Source organism: Mandrillus leucophaeus, unplaced genomic scaffold (genome assembly GCF_000951045.1).
Source record: "Mandrillus leucophaeus isolate KB7577 unplaced genomic scaffold, Mleu.le_1.0 Scaffold858, whole genome shotgun sequence".
NCBI lineage: Eukaryota > Metazoa > Chordata > Mammalia > Primates > Cercopithecidae > Mandrillus > Mandrillus leucophaeus.
The window spans coordinates 379,220-403,326 of NW_012109341.1; the positions used below are offsets into that span (position 1 = coordinate 379,220).

A 24,107-nucleotide genomic window follows, 5' to 3' on the forward strand; every position below is an offset into this window, starting at 1 on the left:
AAAAAAAAAAAAAAAAAATTAAAAGGAGTGCTATAATAAGAAATTGAAGAGAATGGTTCAGTTTAATGATCCTGTCCTCCAACCCAACCTTAGACATTTACTCCAAAGTTCACATCCCAGACCCCATCATCACCAACTGCAACCCTTCTAAGTCTCAATTTCAAGCATCCCGCTGACCAAACACCCCCTCCTATCTGTCCAGTCTCTCTCCAGGGGCCCCACCTTCCTCCCACCAGGACGCATCATCTACTAGTTCTACTGCCTTTCACCGTCTCTCGGCCTCTACATGTCCTCACTTCCTTCCTAAAGTAGTTCAGATTCAAGGGCCATCATTTTAATGTGGTACTTGCTTCAATTCCCTTGCTCCTCTTGCTTCATTTTGCTCATGAAGCCTGGTAAATCTAACCGCTCCCCTGCTCTATGCCCCACTCCTGCAGCAGACCTGCAGTCAAGCTGGCTGGCCTCACTTTCCCACTCCCAGAGCCCTCCTGTTCCATTAGTGCCCTTGATCTCCTGCTGGACTAGACAGCTGCTTCACAGCTCTCCTTGTATTCTTAAACCTCCAACACTGCCTCCCCATCCTTACTCTTAGCTGATGACAGATGTCCTGTTAAGATAATAAAAGCACCTTGAAGGGAACGTCCCCCAGCTCCCACCTGCTCATACACTGGCCTCTGTGACCCTCCTCTCTCAGCCTTTCCTCCCACGCTGATGAGCTCCTGCTTCTGCTTTTCCAACCCTTCCCCTTCTGCACTAGGTCCCATCTCTCTCATACTCTTTAGAGCCTCTCCTCTCTCATCTCAATTTTTTACCTTCTAGATCATTCCATCCATAAACATGCTCCAGTTCTTCCCAAGATAAAAAGAAGAAAAAAACCCAACAATTCTGCTTCCATCTACTGGCCACTCCCTTTACAGCAAAACTCCTCAACAGGCTATACTTGCTGTCTTCTCTGCATCTGCTTATTCTGTATCGTACCAGTTCCCATCACTCCCCAAGGTGGTTCTTATCAAGGTCACTATCCTAATAATATCCTAAGACTCTATTCTATTCTTGGTGTTTCCCTTGCTTGACTTAGCATCTGTCAACCGATCCCTCATTCCTTCTTGCAATGCCTTCTTCGCTCAGCCTGCAGGACGCCTACTCCTCTGGTTGTTCTGTCTCTCCCATCTCCTTTGCTAGTTCTTCATTGTCCCCATTCTGAAATCAGGTCGCTCCTGTTCCCTACGCACACTCATTACCTCATCCAGTCCCTTGGCTTTAAATAACACCAATGTGCTGATGGCTTCCAAATGCACATTTCCAGCCTGGACCCCTCCCCCTTGAACACTAGTCGCACATAACTAACACCGTGCCGGACGGCTCCACCTGCAGATCTAATGGGCATTTCAAATTCCACACGCCTAACACACTGACAGGGTGGCCAAAATTAACATCACTGAGAGGGGTGGATGACGGACACTGTGTGTGCTGCTGGATATGGTAACTTGAGAAGGGCACGCCAATTATGTAGTATTTCTGGCCAGGGATGCATAACCTAAATATAATCATTTTTTTAAAAATCAGATAACGCTAAAATGAGAAACATAAAATAAAGATATACAGACATACATATACATACATACACGATGTGCTTCTTAAAGAAATGTCAACTTTTATAAAAGACCAAGAAAGTTTGAGAAACTGCTGAGAATTAAAAAGATACAGCAACTAAAACAAATACGTGATCCCGAACTGCATCTTATCATACTGGACATATTGGGATAATTGCTAAAGGGAAATTGAACTGTAGGTTAATATACTGTATTAACATTAAAATTCCTAAATTCGTTAATTGTACTATGGTTATGTAAGAAAATAATTTTATCCTTAGAAAATATGCACTAAAGGATTCCAGGGAAAAGGCACCTGATAGAAACAACATATTCTCACATGTTTCAGAAAAGATGAAGTATATGATAAATATAATATTTTTAAATGATGAATTAAGTAAAGGAGTACTATCAGAGTTGTCTTTATTATTCTTGTAATTTTTATGTAAAATTACTTCAAAATGCTAAGTCTAAAGAAGAATCCAGTATGTCCAAACCAAACTCTTGATCTTATTCCACACTCCCCCTCCCTAAACCTGCCCTCACATTTGTTCCCTCTTTCAGTAAATGTCAATTCTACGCTTTCAAGTACCAAGGCCCTACACTCATAATTATCTATGACTCCCTTATTATCACCTTCTACAAAGCAGCATTGAGAAAATCTTGTTAATTATACTCTCAAAATATATCCCAATCCTGACCACTTCAGATTCTGACCACCATTTCTCTCTTAGCTTCTGTCCTCGCCTATCTATGAGCTTTTCTCAACTCTGAGTAGCAAGAGGGATCTTTCTGAAGCCTAAATCATATCCTTTGCATGACTCCTAACTCCCCAAGGGCTTCTCTTTACATCCAGAGTAAAGGCCAAAGTCCTAACAACTGCCCCACAGGCTCTATGCCACCTGGCCACCCTCTATCACTGGTCAATCTACCCCCTACCTTACTCTCATTCAATCCACTTCAGCTACAGTGCCCTTGTCCCTGCAACATGCCAGCCATGCTCCAAACTCAGGGTCTTCACACTTGCTGCCCCTTCCACCCCCAAACATCAACAGTGCTTGCTCCTCCTGTCTCCTTCCCTCTCAGTGAGGCCTCCCTGACCACCTATATGAAGTTGAATCCCCTACACCTTATCATGCTCTAGGTCCTTATTTCTTGCTTGGTTTTTCTCAACGTTACTTATCACTGTATTTAAAACATAGTTAAGTGCTCAACAAATATTTACTGACATTTGACAATAGTCAAAAAACTCAGACAATAAAAAAGACTAAGATATGAAAAATATAAGAGAAAAAGAAGAGACACAGAAATCAATCCACCACAAATTCTAATATCTGACCAAACGATTTCTAGAACACAAATCTAGTTTAAAACAAAGAGAAAGCTTGGCGTAATGGCATACTCCTGTAGTCCCAATTACTCGGGAGGCTGAGGCAAGAGGATCACTCGAGCCCAGGAGCTCAAGTCTAGCCCGGGCAACATAGAGAGACCCTGCCACAAAAATAAATAAATAACAATAAAGTAAATAAAAGAGGGAGGAGGAAATTATTAAAAGAATAATACAAGAGAATTCAGGTTCAAATGGCTTATTATAGCACAATGAATTAAAAGGCCCACACCTAAAAACAGTTATGACATTTCAGCATATCAAGAATAAACAGTAATGCTTTCACAGCTTTTTCAAAAGGAAAAAAAAACAACTATAAAGGGCTAAGAATCAATCAGAAGCACCAGACCTTCCATCAGCAACAAAAAGCACAGAATCCTATGGAACTCTGCTTTTGAAGTTCTATGTGAAAATCAATAACCCTCAGGGAATCCTAAACCCAGCTGTCAATTAAGTGTGAGGGTAGGAGAAAAAACACAAAAGGAGATAAAGTTTACCTTCTATGTCTGCTTTTTGAGAAAGTTACTAGAGGATGTTTTCCAGCAAAATGATTAAATAAGCCAAGAAACAAAGGCAATTCTAGCAGTTCTGGGTCTAACCCAGGAGAATAATGAAGAAAATGCCTAGGTGGTAGCCGTGCAGGAGAACTGGAGCACAACTGTGGGCTGAGGCAGAGGGGTGGGAGGCTAAAGAAGGCATCTGGAACAGGGGACTCCAGAGGTACTATACCACCCTTCAGAGGGGAAAGGACGGAAGGATGCAGAAAAGATGGACAATGCAAGAAAACAAGCAAGCCAAACAGTCTAAGAAAAACAAAACAGAGTTAATTTCTAAAAACTGACAAAAGAAATGTGGCACAGTCATACAATTTAGAAATATGGAGGTAACCCACAGAAGAACTAAAAATAGAAGAGTTAAAATGATTCCCTCTGGGGAGAAGACCTGAGGTGAGGATGACCAGGACAGGAATATACAGCTTTACTTTATAAAATCTCTGTGCTGCTGGCTTGTCGTAATCATATAAAGACATAATTGTGATAAAAATTTAAAAACTGATTTTAAGAGACTCGTAATAGCTTACTAGGTTCTTATTTAGGTCAAAAGTGACGTATTCTTAGGTCAATGATTCCAGGTACTCCCAATACTTACTGAAGAAGTTCATTTGCCTTGAGTATAAAAGAACCCACAGCAGTTATAGCATCTAAAGGGAAAAAATAAATAAACATCATTTGTCAAATTAAGTAAACTGTGTTTAATGTATTCCACTGAGAGATTAAATCACTACCTTCGATTCCTGCAGCATCTAGTCCAAGAGGTTCATATTTTTGCTTCCATGAAGCCATTCCTTTCAATTCACTTAAATGGTATAATAAAGACTCCGAGCCACTATCCAAACACAGCAGAAATAAATTAGTATCATGATGATCATCAAGTGACTACCTTGCCTGAATACTTCTAAATTTTCAGAAATAAAAACTGAAAAGTAACTTTCATTTTCTTTCCATGAGAAATAATTATTTCTCAAAACTGTTCCTAAAAAGTGCAGCAGAACCATCTGGTCAATGTGACTACAGAGATAAACAAATGACAAGATCGAATTTTGTAAGATGATCAAATTGTGTTCCACAGTTAGTCCTGACCCTTTTAAGATAGTCGTATGGCCATCTTGTTCACCCAACTACTACACAGTCAATGTTCAATAAATATTTCTTAAGTTCCCATTTTAGGTCAGGTACCGTGCTAGATACTGGGGACATAACGGTGAGCACAATCAAGGGTCTCATGGCACTGACAGTATAACAGGGAAGACAGTCATGACCACACAGTCATACAGTGTACCATTCCAACTACCATAAATGCCTTGAAGGAAACACACAGGGTGCAGGCATAACAGAAGAACCTGAGATAATCTGGGATTCAGAAAGGCTTTTCTGAAGGAATGAATGTGAGCTGAGGGCTGAAGAATGCATGTGAAGAACAAGGTGGGACAAGAGGAATATACAAAAGCCCTAGGTGGGAGACAAAACGTCAAGCTGGAGAAACTAAAAGGCCACCAGTGTGGGTGAGGCAGAGAGGCAGGTATGCTAAAGGCCACGCAAAGGTCTCCATTCTAGGGGAAGGCATTAGAAGTTTTTAAGCAAGAGAGAAATATGTTTAGCTCCACTGGGGAAGACATTCAAAGCACAATGTGTACTGAAAGAGCCCAACTAGTCCAGAGGGTGCTACAGTGGTCCAAGGGAGGGGTGATGTAGTTACGGCCAAGGACTCAGCATAAAGGAATTTATCAAAATTTAAACCAACCACCACCTGGTGTGCTGGTTCATGCCTGTAATCCCAGCACTTTGGGAGGCCGAGGCAGGTGGATCACTTGAGGTCAGGAGCTTGAGACCAGTCTGGCCAACATGGTGAAACCCCCTCTTTACTAAAAGTACAAAAATTAGCCAGGCATAGTGGTTCGCGCCTGTAATCCCAGCTACTTGAGAGGCTGAGGCAGGAGAATCGCTTGAACCCAGGAAGCGGAGGTTGTAGTGAGGTGAGATCACACCACTGCACTCCAGCCTGGGCAAGACTCCATCTTGAAAAAACAAAAAACCAAAAATCAAACAAAATAAATCAAACACTCAGCATCCACTTGTAAACTGCTTCAATGAAGTAGCTATGGATAGAAAAAGCATGAGATTTGAAAATCTAGGATGAAGTCTTGGCTCCGACACTTAGTAACTTTGGGCCAGCCATATAACCGATTCTAAACTTCTGTTTCCTCTTGTGTAAAATCACCAACACCTTGCCAAGATATTAAATACATAAATACACAATATTCTTGGTAAACTGTAAAATGTTAATCTCACTGTTCAAAAAAGGGATACATGCCTTATTTCAAAATATACTTCATGCTTAGTCGATTAAGAAAAAAACCCAGATAGGGTCTAGCCTGGTGAAAAGATGTTGGAAAATTACTTCGAAAAGCAGAATTATTATTGACTCTTTCAATCTTGGGTACAGGAAGATTCTTCTCAAATGCCATGCAACAATTTTAGCTAGAAGATGCTTAAAAGGAGAATGCCAGATGAAGAGAAGGCGGCAGAAAGAAGGCCAATGCCAGGTACGTGTGGATACAATATGAAAAAATTCTACGTCACCTTCATACCTCTGTAAGTGACTTATGACCAATTTTTGTATACTGGAGTATGATGACTCTATAGACTGGCCAAGCTTTTTTAAGCCCTAATTAAAAGAAGAAAACATATTTAGCATAAAATCAGGATATTATATGCCACTCGAAAAAAAAATTAAGAATGTGTTCATAGCCATTTAAATACATAGATACATTAACTGCACCTTTACTGTTAACTGATTCATCAAGAGAGTCTGAAGTTCAGCACTACAATGAAAAACAAAGTATTTTTAGTCACTTCTCTACTGGAAATCTGAATGCATCACTTACAACTTTTAAATGTCAAAACACAAACAAGAAACAAAATAAAGAAATAGCCCAACAAAAACTTCTATGCATGTAACATCACATATACCCCATAAATATGTAAAACATTATGTATCAATTAAAATATTATGTATCAATAAAAAAATCACATGCTATGACTAACAACTACTTTTCAAATAAATAATTACTGTTAAAAAAAAGCAAAAGCAGGAACACCTAATCTGAGTTTACTACCTTGCTTTGCCCCATAATAGCAAGTGCATGAACTCATCTTGCACTGATGTGGTTGTGTTCTTTTCCTAGAAAAAAGTGAAAAAAAAATTGTGATATATGTATTGCTTAAATTATAAGCATATTTATTCAAAATTATAGGAGTATGACTCCCTTTCCTTGCCTTAAACTTGCATCAAATCCATAAAGTGATCATCTGAACATCAGTGACTAGAAGACAGCCAATCAGCTGTTCTAACACCTGCCCTTATTGCCAAAGCCCCGCCAGCTCCACTTCACAATTCTGTCTCCGCTTAAGTTGTACCAATGGGAAAAGAGCTCTTTTTGCAAATCTGAGAAAGCAGTTTGAAGTTAGACGAAGCCATTTGAAAGAAACCATGATCTTAACCTTTTATGAATCAAACTGATTTTTCTCATGTACCTCAAAGTAAATATATACATAATGCATTAACTCTCTCCATGGGAAACTTCAGCGGCTTTACCTGCACAAACTTGGTGAGACGAGAATCCATCTGCATTAGTATTTCTTCCCATGCTTCACACATACATGTTAGTGACAAATTTATATACTATTAGCAAAAAAGAAAAAAAATTGAAATGGTAAAAAATATTTAAACCAACTTGCTATCTAAATAATATGTACTTATGCTCAAGTGTTTCAAAGAAATCTAGAATTTACTTTCAATCACTGTTTTATTTTTATTTATTTATTTATTGAGACAGTCTTACTCTGTTGTTGAGGCTGGAGTGCAGTGACGCCATCTTGGCTCACTACAACCTCTACCTCCCAGGTTCAAGCGATTCTCCTGCCTCAGCCTCCCAAGTAGCTGGTATTGTATGTGCGCGTCACCATGCCCAGCTAATTTTTATACTTTTAGTAGAGATAGGGCTTCCCTATGTTGGCAAGGCTGGTCTTGAACTCCTGGCCTCAAGTGATCCGCCTGCCTCAGCCTCCCGAAGTGCTGGGATTATAGGTGTGTGCCACTGTGCCCAGCCTCAATCACTCTTTTAACTCAGTTAAGATGAAGAAAAAGACTATAGCTTGGTCATCACTTAACAATGAAACATTCCACTGATTCTTAGAATTTCATAACAAAACATTCTTAAATTTTTATCTGTTAAAACAAGTATCTCCAAAGCTTTTTATATAAGATATGTCTTATCTACACTAACTGTCAAAATACTGGTTTGGTCAACTATTCAATTTTCAAATAGGATCCTTAAAAAAATACCAATCTCTAGAAACCTTTAATATCAAATAAATTAATGACTGTGGTAGAATGAAAAACACGGCCACAATTTTTTGTAGCTCCTCCAGTCAGATGTAGTAGAGTCAATTTCTTCAGCCCTTGAGTCTTGCTTTGACTAACAGAATGCAGCAGAAATAACGCTGTTGACTCCAGGGCCTGAAACGTTTTTGTAGGCTTCCACTTGCACCCTCGATGCCCCATTAACCACCACCATGTGGACAAGCCTGTGCTGGCTTGCTGGAGTATGAAGGATGTGGAGCAGAGACAAGACATCGCAGCCAAGGGACACATATCAGCTGGCATGACCAAGTCTAGTCAAGATCAGCTGAACCCTCCCCAGGTCACCCAAACATCTTGGCTGAGCTCAGCCTAAATCACCAACCTACAGAATTAGGAGGTAATTTGGGGTGAGGTTATCATGAACAAGTGTAAACTCATGTGAAGACTGTTTTTCCCACAATACTTTATAATGTAAATGGTATTTTATTTATGGGAGTACTTTAAAAGATTTAAACTCTTTTGGAGGTGGAAAATAGGGTGGGGTGGAAGTAGGTTCTCAATTAAATGTCCCTTTCCTGCTTTAATAGACCTTATAAGATTACCTATCAGACTAGACACCCCTACTTCAGACAGCTTTACAAAACAAAATTTTGAAGTGTTTTATTTACAGAACTTTAGAAGCCAATAATACATATTCACACAAAACAAGCTCTAAATAAATACCTGTAACAGAGCTGAAATATGAGTAAACTTTCTGGCCATCCGAGTTACTTCAGGTAAGAAAGAGTATAACAGATTGGTTTCAAGCTGTAAAATCAAAAGAGTAAAGTGAGTCATCATCAGATGCACTTGCTGCAAAGTATATAATTTACAGAATGTAGGTCAAACTATGTATCAGAAAGACTATGTCAGAATTGTGCCCTCTTCGAGCAGAACGGTTTGGAAACTAGCAGCACATAGCCTTAGGATTTCCTAACCTACACACAACCATACACACATCACTCTCTCTGGGTCATCAACTCCTTCCGTGTAGATACAATAAATGTAATATAACCTATTTTGCAACAGTATTACAAAGAAATTTTTTAACCACAAATATATGTAAAAACTTAAAGGAAGTATAAGGAATTAAAGGCTACTGATAAATATTGGGAAAATATCTATCAATGGTATATGAATTATATCTCAATAAATTTGTCATCAAAAATTATCTGTTACCAACTTCACAGTAGTAGTGACTCATTTTATTATAACCCAAATGCAATCCTGGTGGTCATAGTTCCACATAACCTTAAGATGATGAGCAAGTATGAACAATCATTACTATAGTGAATAGTAAATCAAGAGTTCTCTGATGCTCTGAATACAAAGAGAATGTTGGAAGGCATCACACACATTGCATCTTGCATCTTTTTTGTTCTACTTTTGTTTGAGATTCACACATACTTAAGTGGCTGGGATATTTAAGATGAAAACTTTGAGACGATTCCTTGGCAAGGCTATGATACTCTATGGGAGCCCAATTAGTTTCCTCAATCTACAATGCAGACAGCACACAATAAAGTGTTTTCCCAATATTAAGTGATCGTTTTACACAAGATGCAATGTGCTAGTTAAGAGTACAGACTATGCAGCCAGACTGCCTAGCATCACTTTCCCATCCTGTGACATCAAGCAAGTTCTGAAGTATTTGTGTGTCCAAGTACTTACTTATAAAATGGGGATAACAACAGTATCTGCCTATTACGATGCTGTAAAGATTCAAATCAATTGTTCTGAAGCATTCAGTATATGGCACATATTAAACAATCAATAAATATAAGACTTTATTATTTTCAGGGATAGTAGTCCTAAGCAAACACTTGGTACGAAGTCAAACTGGAATAGCAACAAATTAATATGGTCATTAATAGACCATCAAAACACTTTTTATGAAAACTGTATTGGAGCATGGGGAGAATAATACGGTATTCACTATAGTAACACTCAATATATTAGGATGTAGAAATTCCAAGTCAATTTTTTTGTATTATTTTAAGGATCACTACAATACAGTGAGATGTGGATAAAAACCTATATAAAACCTGTTAAATACATATTTACTCTCTACTGTTATCAAGTTCCAATACTCACCTGAAAGTATGAAACTTCTGACGCACCACTGGTAGAGACTTCTGTGACCACTGATAATGATTTCAAATCACTTGATAAACATAATGCAAGACAAGTTCCAGCAATCTGTAAAAGAGTCAAACCCCTTAGTATATTATCATTGCTAGGTTGAATCTGATTATCATGCAGAAAGCAAAAATTCAGAGCTTTAAAAAGCAGAAACATATACTCGGAGCTCCAGCCACACACATGGAGCACATGAAGGTAGGTGTCTGCCTGCGTGGGCCTTTCTAGTTACAAGGCCACAAAAACAACCTGGTTCCCTCACCCCTACCCAAGTCTCAAATCAGGTGCTGGAGAAACAACATATTCCACAGAGCCTACCATATTTTCTACCCCTTTTGGGAGCGGTAAGAGTGAGATGAAAAAGCTATGGAGAAGACTGAGACGTAGCAACTATAGTAGATTCAGTACTGGACTTAAGAATGCTTCTGAAGATTTACATTCCAATCACAAATTGAAGCTCTTTTACATCTTACACTGGAAAAACATTAAATCATAATCAAGTGTATCATACTAATCTTTCTGTTAAAGAAAAAAACAAACAAACTTGACTAATTCCACAAATAGCTCCCAATCTTTATAGACATATCACAATTATTTTATCTTAGTAAGAAAATCATTCTCTGAACATTTAATTCTAAAAACCGAGACTGAAAAAAAACCTGGTGTTTTATTCTTTTTCCGTAAGTACTTAGTATATTCTAAGAGAAACAATTTAGAAAGAGAAAATTTTAAAGAAATCTTACCCCCGTGACTCGAGCAATTTTAAACATTCCATAAGCATAAAGCTCAATAAATCCAGAGCTTCCTCCAAGGACAAGAATATTAAGCCTAATTAAAAATAATGCAACAAGCTGAGAACGAATCAACAACACAGATGATTACATTCTTAAACCAAGATATAAATTATTACTGCTTTCATATAATCTACATGCTAAAGCTCCCCTGCAGAGGGAAGTGAAACATCAAATCCACTAACACTCAATATTCAATCGTATCCGGTTTATTCCTTTTTTCAAAGAACATAAATTTCCTCTAGCCTAAAAAAAATCAGCTTACGGTAAAATAAGAATACGTTATTTTAATAACAACTATATTTATGCACCATCAATAACAAAACAATCCTTTTACCAACTAATACGAAGTGCCATCAGTTTTATCATGGTTATGATGCTAAATATATTAAACGGGCTTAAAAAACATGAATACTTAAATTTTAGAAACTCTAGTACTTATATCCTTTTATTTATTAAACATATGTGCATATTATTATTAAAACTTGATAAAACGAAAGGCCACACAATAAAAACAATAATAGATATTAAAGTCTATATATTGTTTGAAGGTATTAATGTCAACAATGAGGCCAGGTGTTGTGGCTCATGCCTGTAAAGCCAACACTTTGGGAGGCCAAGGTGGGTGGATCTTCTGAGGTCGGGAGTCTGAGACCAGCCTGGCCAACATAGTGAAACCCCACCTCTACTAACAATACAAAAATTAGGCCAGGCACAGTGGCTCACGCCTATAATCCTAGGACTTTTGGAGGCCAAGGCAGGTGGATCACAAGGTCGAGAGATCAAGACCATCCTGGCCAACATGGTGAAACCCCGTCCCTACTAAAAATACAAAAACTAGAAAGGCCTGGCGGCGGGCGCCTGTAGTCCCAGCTACTCGGGAGGGTGAGGCAGAAGAATCACTTGAACCGGGAAGATGGAGGTTGCAGTGAGCCGAGATTGCACCACTGCACTCCAGCCTGGGTGACAGAGACTCCATCTCAAAACAAAAACAAAAACAAAAAAACAAATAAAATGGCAAATAAAGGATTTGCTCTTAAAGCTTCTGAAAACTGCCTCAAATATGAAATAACTTTAAGAAATTAGACTTATTTATCTGTAAGACTTACCTGACGTCTCCCAAGAGCTTAATAATTTCATCAGAATTTTCTTCACTAAAATATACAAATAAATTGGGTCATCTTTCCATTCTATCTTTCAAATAACAACAGATTATCTTACTTGAAAACAAGAAAAGGCATATCTTACCTAAATATTTTTGAGGTGTTGCTATAGCTAGAAGAAAACAGAGATTAAGGTAAAAAATACTCTCAGAAAAAATACGTATTTTAAAATGCATGAGAAAATTGTCAGTGTTAAAAGCAGAAGAAAGAGAAATCTGCAAGATTAATTTCAAAGAAACCAGTGATACATACTTTTTTGGCAGTGTAGGTAGTTTAGGTAAGAGGAGATTTGATTCGTCCTCAGCGTTATAAAATGATGTGAGAACACTAAAAAGGAAAAAATGAAAGTATTATAAAAACACCAAAGATTTTACTTCTCTTACCATTAAAAATGCTAATTTTTTAAAAAGATACCCAGTTTTACAACATTATCAAGTAAATAGATGCCACAAATACTATACAGTTATAGTCAGTTTAACAGTCCCAAATGAGAAAAGTAGGAATTTCTTTGTTATTTTAGGGGGAAAAAAACATCAGCCTGCACACTTTAAAGAAATGATAGTAAACATTTCTCTTAGCATATCAAATGCATTCATATATACTCAGATACTTAGAATTTATGATTTCTTAACTCTCATTTAAAAACTCACACTAAACATATGACTACTAAGAGTAATTTTAAAGAACACTGCAATTACCCTATCTTTTATTTATGAGACAGGGTCTCACCCAGGCCGGACTGCAGTGATGTGATCATGGTTCACTGCAGCCTCCACCTCCTGAGCTAAAGCCATCGTCCTGCCCCAGCCTCCTGAGTAGGTGGGACTACAGGTGCAAGCCGCCATATCCAGCTAATATTTTTTATTTTTTTGTAGACATGGGGGGTCTCACTATGTTGCCCAGACTGGTCTGAAACTCCTGGTCTCAGGCAATCCTCCTGCCTCAGCCTCTCAAAGTGCTAGGATTATAGGCATGAACCACTGTGCATGGCCTACTGTATGATTTGATTATTGGTTCTATGACTTATATACACTTGTGGATTTAAGAATCCAACAGGTATATGAGACTACACCATGCCTTTTGAAATAGTCTTATTTTCCCCCTTTTCCTTCCCAATTCTAACTCCAAATAAGGTTGGAAATAAATGAGTGAGCAAGTAAAAAAGTGGTGATTTAGCAAGTATTTTTTCCTACTTTAACAAAAAGGAGCTGTCTTGAGAGACCCTGGAATCTCCATATAACTTTTCTAAACTGTCAGTAGGAAGTATGTTGGGAATACACATAGCAGATAACTGGGCTGGAATAGGACTTACATGGTATGCTCTGACCCTCTAACTTTCTACAGATTCACATAACCATTTGTAATCCTTCATGATCTGATGATGGATTTATCACTCCAGTTTATCCGCAGTGAATTTCAAACCCCAGGTCAAACCCTTGTCATCCCATTCTTTCAGGCTTCCCTTAGGAAAGCTGGCAATTAATATTCAGGATTTACAAATTCATTTGATACTTAGTATAACTTAATTAGAAAGGAAAAGTTAATACAAAGAAAATTACCATATTTCCCCAAAAAAGAAAAACAATTTTTGTTTTCAGTATTAGCCAAACCACTGATTCCTCTGGCCTTCTTCACTGTAACCCTAGTGTATTACTTGACTATACAGACTAAGGCAGAATTATTTTTATGAAACAAAGAAACTATCAGGACCATGGACAAAGAAAAAACCTGTCCAGCATTGGAACAGAAGGCTCAACTTAGCAGTTTCCATATTCTAAGAATACTTACTGAGACAAAAAAAAGTTCAGATGATATAAATCATGAAATGGAAATTAATATATGTATTAATTAACACAACTTTAAAATTACTGACTGGCAAATTGAGGTTGTTTTTCATTTCACCATTAATGGAGCTTTGTTTTTTTGTCTCAGTAACTATTTTTGGAGTATGAAATGACTAGAAAGAGGAGAAAACTCTTAGCTATTCAAGTTTACTGCTCCAATAAGAAAATACAGGCCTATCTCCTACAACTGTGCTTCCCTTCATCCTGCTTCCCAGATACTGCATTTTTCACAAATTAAAAGTTTGTGGCAACCCTGTGTCAAACAAGTCTATCAGCCAAGCAAGTCTACTGGAGTCCTTTCTCCAGCAGTCATGTGCTCACATGTGCTTCTGTGTCACATTTTGAAATATTTGCAATATTGCAATTTTTTTCATTATTATAGTATTTGTCATGGTGATTTGAGGTCAGTAATCTTTGATGTTACTATTGCAATTGTTTTGGGGGTGGGTACCATAAACCATGGCCATATAAAGTGGTGAGCTTCGGCCGGATGTGGTGGCTCACACCTGTAATCCCAGAGCTTTGGAAGGCCGAGGAGGGCAAATCACTTGAGAGGAGCTCGAGACCAGCCTGGCCAACATGGTAAAACCCTGTCTCTACTAAAAATATAAAAATTAGTTGGGTGTGGTTGCGCATACCTCTAATTCCAATTACTCAGGAGGCTGAGGCAGGAGAATCACTTGAACTCCGCAGGCAGAGGCTGCAGTGAACCAAGATTGTACCACTGCACTCTGGCCTGGGTGACAGAATGATAACTGTGTCTCAAAAAATAAATAAATAAGGCCAGGCGCTGAGGCTCATGCCTGTAATCCCAGCACTTTAGGAGGTCGAAGCAGGCGGATTACCTGAGGTTGGGAGTTCAAGACTAGCCTGACCAACAAGGAGAAACCCCATCTCTACTAAAAATACAAAATTAGCTGGACATGCTGGCACATGCCTGTAAACCCAGATATTCGCAAGGCTGAGGCAGAAAAATCACTTGAACCTGGGAGGCGGAGGTTGTGGTGAGCCGAGATGGCGCCACTGCACTCCAGCATGGGCAGTGAGAGCGAAACTCCGTCTCAAAAATAAATAATAAATAAAAATAAATTTTTTAAAATGGAGAAATGTGAGTGTTCTGACTGCTCTACTGACTGGCCGTTCCCTCTCTCCCTTCCTTTGCACAGGACTCCCTATTCCTTGAGACACAATATTGATACCAGATCAGTTAATATCCCTACAATGATCTCTAAGTGTTCAACTGTCTCACTTTAAATCAAAAGCTAGAAATGATTAGGCTTAGAGAGGAAGGCACGTCGAAAGCCAAGATTAGGCCAAAAGCTAGGCCTCTTTTGCCAGTCCGCCAAGTTGTGAATTCAAAGGAAAAGTTCTTAAAGGAAATTAAAAGTGCTACTCCAGTAAATCCAAAAATAGTAAGAACGTGAAATAGCCTTACTGCTGATATGGAGAAAGTTTTAGTGATCTGGACAGATGATCCAACCAGCTACAACATTCTGTTAAGCCAAAACCTAATCTAGAGTAAGGCCCCGACTCTCTTCAATTCTATGAAAGTGCTGAGAGGAAGCTGCAACAAGTTATCCAGAACATCCAGCTAAATTACTGAAGGTGGTGGTTACATTCAACAACAGATTTTCAATGGAGAAGAACAGCCTTTTATTGGAAGATGCCATCAAGGATTTTCTATTTATTTATTAAAATATATATATATATCATATATGTATATGTATGTATATATGAGATATATATGCATATATGTGTATCTGTGCGTGTGTGTGTGTGTGCATATATATATATGTATTTTAAAGCCAGTGAAATATAGCACCATCTGGGACTTTCATGGCTAGAGAGGAGTCAATGACTGGCTTCAAAGCTTCAAAGGTATAAGCTGATTCTTTTGCTAGGCGTTAACACAACTGGTAACTTTCAGTTGAAACCAAAACTCATTTACTGTTCTGAAAATCCTACAGCGCTTAACAATTATGCTAAATCTATCCCATCTGTGTTTTATAAATGGAACAACAAAGCCCAGACAACAGCGTATCTGTTTACAGCATGGTTCACTAAATGTTTTAATCCACTGTTGAGGCCTACTGCTCTGAAAAAAGGTTCCTTTCAAAGTATTACTGCTCATTCATGACTGGTCACCCAAGAGCTCTGACAGATGTAAGATTAACGTTGTTTTCATGCCCGTTAACACAAAAATCCATTCTGCATCACATGGGTTAAGTAGACTGTCAAGTCTTGTTTTTTGTTTTTTTTGAGACAGGTCACTCTGTCACCCAGGTTGGAGTGCAGTGGTCCACTTACGGCTCACTGCAGCCTCAACCTCCTCAGGGTCAGGTGATCCTCCCTCCTAGCTTCCTGAGCAGCTGGGACTATAGCTACCATGCCTGGCTAATTTTTAAGAGGGTTTCACCATGTTGCCCAGGCTGGTCTTGAACTCCTGAGCTCAACAGATCTGCCCATCTCGGCCTCCCAAAGTGCTGGGATACAGGCATGAGCTGCCATGCCTGGTCACCTTTCAAGTCTTATTATTTCAGAAAAACATTTCATAAAGCTAGAGCTGACATAGATAGTGATCACTCTGATGGACCTGGGCAAAGCAAATTGAAAACCTTCTAGAAAGGATTCACCATTCTGGATGCCATTAAGAACATTCACAATTCATGGGAAGAAGTCAAAATATCAACATTAACATGAGTTTGGAAGAAGTTGATTCCAACACTCATGGATGACTTTGAGGGGTTCAAGACTTCACTGGAGGAAGTAACTGCAGATCTGGTGGAAAGAGCAAGAGAACCAGAATTAGAAGTGGAGCCTGAAGATGGGACTGAATTGCTGCAATCTCATGATAAAACTTGAACGGATAAGGAGTTGCTTCTTATGGATGAGCAAACAAAGTGCTTTGTTGTTTTTTTTTTTTTTTTTTTTTTGAGACGGAGTCTCGCTCTGTCGCCCAGGCTGGAGTGCAATGGCCGGATCTCAGCTCACTACAAGCTCCGCCTCCCGGGTTTACGCCATTCTCCTGCCTCAGCCTCCCGAGTAGCTGGGACTACTGGCACTCGCCACCTCGCCCGGCTAGTTTTTTGTATTTTTTAGTAGAGAGGGGGTTTCACCGTGTTAGCCAGGATGGTCTCGATCTCCTGACCTCGTGATCCGCCCGTCTCGGCCTCCCAAAGTGCTGGGATTACAGGCTTGAGCCACCGCGCCCAGCCCACAAAGTGCTTTGTTGAGATGGAATTTAGTCCTGGTAAACATGCTATGAGCAATGTTGAAATGACAAAGGATTTAGAATATTCCATAAACTTAGTTGATAAAGCAGCAGTAGAGTTGGAGAGAGCTGACTCTAATTTTGAAAGAAGTTCTACCTTGGGTAAAATGCTATCAAACAGCATCTCATGCTACACAGAAATCTTTCCTGAAAGAGTCAACTGATGTGACAAATTCCACCACTGTCGATGTTAAGAAATTGCCACAGCCACCTTAACCTTCGGCTGCCACCACCCTGATCAGTCAGCAGCCATCAGCACCAACGCAAAACCCTCCACTTCCAGGGAGATCACCACTCACTAAAAGCTCAGATGATCGTTAGCATTTTCTAGCAATAAAGTATATTTTAACTAAGGTACATACTTAATTTTTTTAGACATGTCATTGCACACTTAAATGTACCATAGCATAGTATAAACATAACTTTTATATGCACTGAGAAACCAAGAAACTCAAATGACTTGCTTTTATCGCAGTGTTCACTTTATTGCAGTGGTCTGGAACCAAGCCCACAATATCTCTGAGGTATGCCTATAGATGTTTATCAGAAGGAAAAAAAATCTAAGAAAGCATTAAAAAATTTCATCTTGATAAACTGAAACCAAAATTTAAATGCAACACACATACACTTAATACTCAAATACTCCTAAGTTTCCATTTAAAAAAATTAAAATCTCATGAATATCCTATGACTACATACGTTCTTCTAATTACCTGCTTTCTACTGTCACTTCCATCCAATGCATACAGGAAACTGGAGCCTCCACGGAAAAAGAGTGTAAGCTCTCTGGTTTTTCTACATCACACAAAACAATTTTCTTGGTATCAGCAAGAGCAAAGGCCAAAACTAAAATAAGAAAAAACAATCAGAATAAATTAGTGTAACATTTGAGAAAAATAAATGGATGTTTCACTTATTGCCCAGTTTTACTCTTTTAAGTGCATCTTAATCATGGCAATTTTTGACCTAAACATCCTTCAATATTTTAAAAACTAAAAAAGAAATATTTGCATATGCTGTAGTTACATTACTATCTAAGCTTATTTTCAAGTGCTCAAACTTTATAGGATATCTACTACTTTCTCATGCATCACACTTAACGTCTTACACATCAAAGTCTCCAAACTGAAAACCCTCTTGTCAAGCAGAAAATACAAAAGAGGCTTCCACAAATAAACAATTACATCTTATCACATGTCTAAAAGGTAAGCGGTGATTCCATCTGCTTTGTTCTTGGAATGCTTTTTATTCTTCTTTTATGTTTCTAAACCATGGTGGGAAACGAGGCCATTAAACACACATAAATCTTTCTTTGAGTGCGGCTGAATTTTCTAGTATGGTTTCTGTACGCAAGTCATTATTTCTTCCTAATGTGCAATTTAAGAATTTAAGAATTTCCAAAAAGAGGGCAGTGAGTTTCACTGCATATCACCATCACATGCAACTTTGCCAGATGTGAACCAATCCCAGCCTTCTTTCTTAAAAACAATTTAAAACAAACTTGATCATTATCTAACAAAAAACATATTTTACTGTCCAAAAACATGAGATTTAAAAAAAAATGAATAACACAACTACTTAAACACATTTTAACACACACTTTTATGATTTATCTTTGACATTCCATGTTTTTGAATGATTTAGAGCAAGATCTCATAACTTCACTTATAAAAGTCCTCTAATCGTACACATATTCTACATATACTCCAAGCAAAATGACTACAGAATGCACACAGAATGTTTAAGACATTCCTGGAAATTCCATTTTGGGACTTAATCTAAGGAGCTACTGGCAAAGTTCTTCCCAGTGTTCAGAATGTTTACACAGCATTGCTTATCAAAGCCAAAAATTGAAAACCATCTAAATACCCACCAAGGGGGAACAGGTTTAGTAAATTACTAAATTTTTTAGTAAATTACTAAATTTACTAAATTTAGTAATTTAGTAGATAAATATACTGGGTTAGCATGCAATTAACATTAATGTGGTAAATCTATCCACACTGACATGGGAAAAAGTGAGTGGGAAAAAGAAAAAGAAAAAGCTATACAACAAAATGGCATGCACCAAATAACCGTCTTTTGATAAAACTACATCTAGATCTCTACATGTATGTATTTTATCGGGAAATATTGGAAAAGATGTTCACCAAAACAGAACAATTGTCATCTCTAAGTGATCTGCTTTCAGGGAATTTTTTTTTTTTTTTTTTGAAACGGAGTCTTACTCTTGTAGCCCACGCTGGAGTGCAGTGGGGTGATCTCAGCTCACTGCAAACTCTACCTCCTGGGTTCAAGCAATTCTCTGCCTCAGCCTCCTGAGAAGCTGGGATTACAGGTGCCTGCCACCACGCCTGGCTAATTTTTGTATTATTAATAGAGATGGGGTTTCACCATACTGGCCAGGCTGGTCTTGAACTACTGACTTCGTAATCCACCTGCCTCAGCCTCCCAAAGTGCTGGGGTTACGGCATGAGCCACCGCGCTCAGCCTAGGGAATTTTTAAGTACTCATTTATATTTATCTAGGGACAAAATTAAGCAATGAGAGCCAGGTGCAGTGGTTCACGCCTGTAATCCCCAAACTCTGGTAGGCCAAGGTGGGCAAATCACTTGAGGCCAAGAGTTCAAGACCAGCCTGGCCAACACAGTGAAACCTTGTCTCTACCAAAAAACACAAAAATTAGCCAGGGATAATAGTGCACACCTGTAGTCTCAGTTACTCAGGAGGCTGAGGGAGGACAATTGCTCGAACCCAGGAGGTGGAGATTTCAGTAAGCCCAAGGTTGCAGTGAGCCAAGATCGCACCACTGCACTGCACTCTAGCCTGGGCGACAGAGTAAGACACCGTCTGGGGAGGAAAAAAAAAAAAAAAGCAATGAGGAGCACACATGTTACAAACACAATTCACTTTTTTCTTAAAGCACCAATAAAATTTTTAAATAGTTTATATTTATCTACAGAAAAATTAAGCAAAGAACAACACATATTTTACAAAAACAATTCGCTTTTCTCTTAAAGTACCAATGATATAAATGAACTTTAAATTGTAGTTTACAGCATTTTACTGCACTGATCGTATGTGTACAACAGTTCCAATACGGACTGTCATTGTAAAAACATTACATGGAGAAGGAGAGTTCAGTCACCAGAGCCCTAACAGGCGATAACATAAGAGGGTGCCAGAAGAAAAATCACACACAGAAATGGAAGGTATGGGGCCAAAGCTGATAGTGCCTCAGGTGAGGCAAACACACATGCACCAAGGGAATATGTGCCACCCATTTCGTGCGAAAATATATTGTGAAAGAAAAAGGCCATGATGGCTTTGAACTAACTCACTGGCGAGTGGCAAGTGGTGCTTGGGCCAAATAATACAGGACAAGATGACAGTGGAAAGAACAAAACCAAAACATTTTGTATATTCCATCAGATTTCACTTTGGAGTTATCTCTGCCGAGAAGCTAGATTTTATTCAAGAAATATCTTTGCTAAGAAACAAGATAGCAGAATTACTCTGAGTTCTATAAAAATATTTTAAGGCTTTTTTTTTTTTTAATTCTCAAACTGATCTTTATAACTCTAACGTATACTAAGAACAATAAATCCTTTCTGAAAATGGGCTTTACAGAATACTCTTTGTGAAAATAAAAACATATTTTTTGTAATATTATCATTACGTTTGCCATCTGGTCTCCATGCCAGACACGTCACCTCCTTTCCTGTATTTTCATTTGGCGGAAAACTCCAAACTCGATGAAAACTGGCCAGCCGATGAAGTAAAACCTAAGACAAAGCAGATAGAATGGCAGGAAATTAAAAATCCATTTCCAAAAATAAAATAAACTTAGAGCCTTACTAAAAATTTTTTTAAATGACCATCTCTCACTTAGCTATCAGAAGAATAGAAAAAGACAACAGTGTCTGAATGAACACAAGGTCTTTTAAAACAAATGGGTGAAACAAGGTCTAATTTAATCCTGTACCTAATCTTTTTTTTTTTTTTTTTTTTTTTTTTGAGACAGAGTTTCGCTCCTGTTGCCCAGGCTGGAGTGCAGTGGCGCAATCTGAGCTCACCGCAATCTCCGCCTCGTGGGTTCAAGCAATTCTCCTACCTCATCCTCCCGAGTAGCTGGGATTACATGCATATGCCACCACACCCGGCTAATATTTTATTTTTAGTAGAGATGGGGTTTCTCTATGTTGGCCAGGCTAGTCTTGAACTCCTGACTTCTCAGGTGATCCACCTGCCTCAGCCTCCCAAAGTGCTGGGATTACAGATGTTAGCCACCGTGCCTGGCCCTGTACCTAATCTTTTATGTCAACGGGAGACTTACCTTTTATAAAGAAGGCTGTCCAAGGTGACAACCAAAAAAGAAATAAAAGAACACAAACACCACTAAAAAGGTAGCTAGCTGTAATATAGTCAAATTACGCTAAGCTTGGAATTAGTCCACGTGGTACCTAATTTCAGCTGTGTCACTCACTAGCCATGGATCTTAGACAAATCACTTAACCATTCTAAATCTCCATTTCCACACCAGTAAATTCCCACCTTGGAAGGTCAAAATGTTGCCCAAGAGCTCTACGACTGCCCCTGTAGCAGCTTCTATACAACCACTGACAGTAAGGAAGAAAAGGCTTCACAAAACGCACATGCTCCTCCAAGACCCCTCCCCATCTCCACACTCAGCTTCACCACCATGACCCTGCCTTATCTCACAGATCACAGCACGCTTCACTCCGGGTTACATCATCTCCTGGACTTGACCCTCTCTTTTCTGAAACCATTCCTGCCATTCCTTACTTCTGAAACCCTTCCTCTGTGCTTTCTATAGCTCACAGTCAGGTGACATCATGAAATTAATATCTTCATACTTTTCTCTGAAATGTGCCTCTCACCTGAGGACAATGCTTCCCTGCAGCCTTGCTAGGTGGTGGCCATTTTGTATCCCACAGCCCTTGTACTGCTACTCTTGGGCAGGAGATGAAGTAGGTGTCTTCCTTGATGCCTGATGCCATTTCTTCTCTTCTTGAAAATCTCCTAACTTTGAATCACATGTAATCACACCATACGACCGCTATCCCTCTAATTGCAGTCCTCTACAGACCCCTAGGCCATTCCCCTCATTCCTCGAAGATCTGGATACCTGGCTCCCTTATGCTTTCTAGCAACACACTCATCCTCATTTTTGGTGATTTCAAGAGCTATGATGCCCTAGCTCTCAACTGCCTCTCCTCCAGTGATCACATCTTCTACTGCACTCAGCCACTCTCAGGGTCACACCCCTGGCCTGGTCATTACCAGCAACTGCAGGGCCACCAAAATCTCCATTTCAAACTTCCCACTTTCCATCCACCGCCCCTCTTTACAGCTCATCTCTACAATACTCAACTCCAATTCTTTGACCTCACCAGGATACAGTCTATTGATTTTACCACCTATTTACTGTCCCTCTCCCCTGCCTTCGCTTCCCTCCTTCATCAAGTTAGAACCCAAAGTTCAGAAACACAATCACTCCCCTTGCACATAACTTCAACTCTCTTTCATCTTTCTCTTGCTTTGTCATACTTGCAAAACAACAATCCTGGTTAAACCCAACGATGCCTGCACCCACACAGCCAAACAGAACGGAGAGAGACACATACAACCTCATTCAACCAGTGTCTCTCAAATAACAACACCGATCTTGTGTGGCTCGTAACACTGACAGGTAATCCTATTAGGCTTCCTAAGTCCACCTGCCTTGTTAGCTTTTTCATACCTCTTCTCAAACTTCCAATATATTCTTCTCCATCTTCACCCATAGACAATACCCTTGCTTCTTCCTTCGCTAAGAAAATGGATATAATAGTGCCCTCTATCACACCTACCCATCTGATTGCATGGATGTGCCTCCTGTCTACCTTCCCTCCTACTTCTGTGGCTGTATTACCTGCTGCTCTCTAGAGCCACAACAGAGTTTCAAAGCATCCCGGCAGTGGAGGGAGACGAGATTTCATGGAGGGCCCTGAAAAATGAGACATCAATACCCCGGCGACTGGATCATGGCAGATAGCATGGTACTATAGTCTGCAGGGTGCTACGATTTCCTTATCACCTAGTTTCCAAATTTGACTCTATACAACTCTCACCTGGCCAGATAACTCTCAAGCCAGAGGCGGAAAGATGCACAGGTGAAGGTTTCCTTACAAAATGGCTGGCAGGTAATAACTCTCAGCAGAAAGTTGGGTACAACTGGCTTATACTCGATGAAGTTTAATGTGAACAAGACATGGTGATAACATTCATGCACGTTCTCTCTGGAATCCAATGCATCCCTTCCTTGTCCAATTTAAAGGTATTTTTAGTGGTGGTTATCCAACCCGTAGTATAAAACGTGGACAAGAGAAGCCAGATTCTTAAATATATCCTCTGTGGCAGCTACATGCATGCACTTCTGCAGCTGAAGTTTGATAATAACTCTTCCTTCTGCCATTAAAACTGTAAGCAAACTTAGGGCAGGGTCCCTGGATCTACCACTATGTCTAGCTCATGAGTGGCACATCGTGCGCTTTTTTAAAAGTTCATTTAATTAATAAACCAATGAGTGAAGACGACTTGGGGAAGCAGGATTGCGTGACGGTGTTAAGCTGTGTGAAAACTGTTACTTTAGCCATAAAAGTACCGAAAATAGCACAGACATCACCTTTCGCATACATACTTAAAGTTTGCTGCCGTCCTGGGAGGCAAGGGTAGCAGGTGGCCCACCATGTCTGCAGAAGGGGAAACTGAGACTCCGGCCGCCTATGGCCCGAAAGAACAGGCTCGGGCTCGGTGTTCTAAGGGACCCCGGGAGCAGACCCAGCACACGCGGGCTCCCGCCGGCTCACTCACCTCGCCCGCTGTGTTGGCCAAAGCAATGAGATCCCGCTTGGGCGACCAGACCAGGAAAATAATCTCCTGCGGGAGCTGCTTC

General features: G+C 39.4%; 1 protein-coding gene across 1 annotated transcript in view; it reads right to left on the reverse strand.

The window, feature by feature from the left end:
• Window positions 1-24,101, reverse strand: part of ANAPC4 (anaphase promoting complex subunit 4) — a 48,392-nt gene extending 24,291 nt beyond the window's left edge. Inside the window, exons 1-15 of the mRNA XM_011968729.1 lie at window positions 24,026-24,101; window positions 20,829-20,934; window positions 17,863-17,995; window positions 12,287-12,361; window positions 12,120-12,146; window positions 11,981-12,025; window positions 10,824-10,908; window positions 10,036-10,140; window positions 8,626-8,709; window positions 7,135-7,221; window positions 6,656-6,720; window positions 6,319-6,361; window positions 6,128-6,204; window positions 4,265-4,365; window positions 4,129-4,180 (exon numbers count right to left, since the gene is read on the reverse strand). Of these exons, the coding sequence (XP_011824119.1) occupies window positions 4,129-4,180; window positions 4,265-4,365; window positions 6,128-6,204; window positions 6,319-6,361; window positions 6,656-6,720; window positions 7,135-7,221; window positions 8,626-8,709; window positions 10,036-10,140; window positions 10,824-10,908; window positions 11,981-12,025; window positions 12,120-12,146; window positions 12,287-12,361; window positions 17,863-17,894 (878 nt within the window). The 5' untranslated portion in view covers window positions 17,895-17,995; window positions 20,829-20,934; window positions 24,026-24,101. The remainder of the gene's footprint in view (window positions 1-4,128; window positions 4,181-4,264; window positions 4,366-6,127; window positions 6,205-6,318; window positions 6,362-6,655; window positions 6,721-7,134; window positions 7,222-8,625; window positions 8,710-10,035; window positions 10,141-10,823; window positions 10,909-11,980; window positions 12,026-12,119; window positions 12,147-12,286; window positions 12,362-17,862; window positions 17,996-20,828; window positions 20,935-24,025) is intronic.
• Window positions 24,102-24,107: the final 6 nt, after the last annotated feature.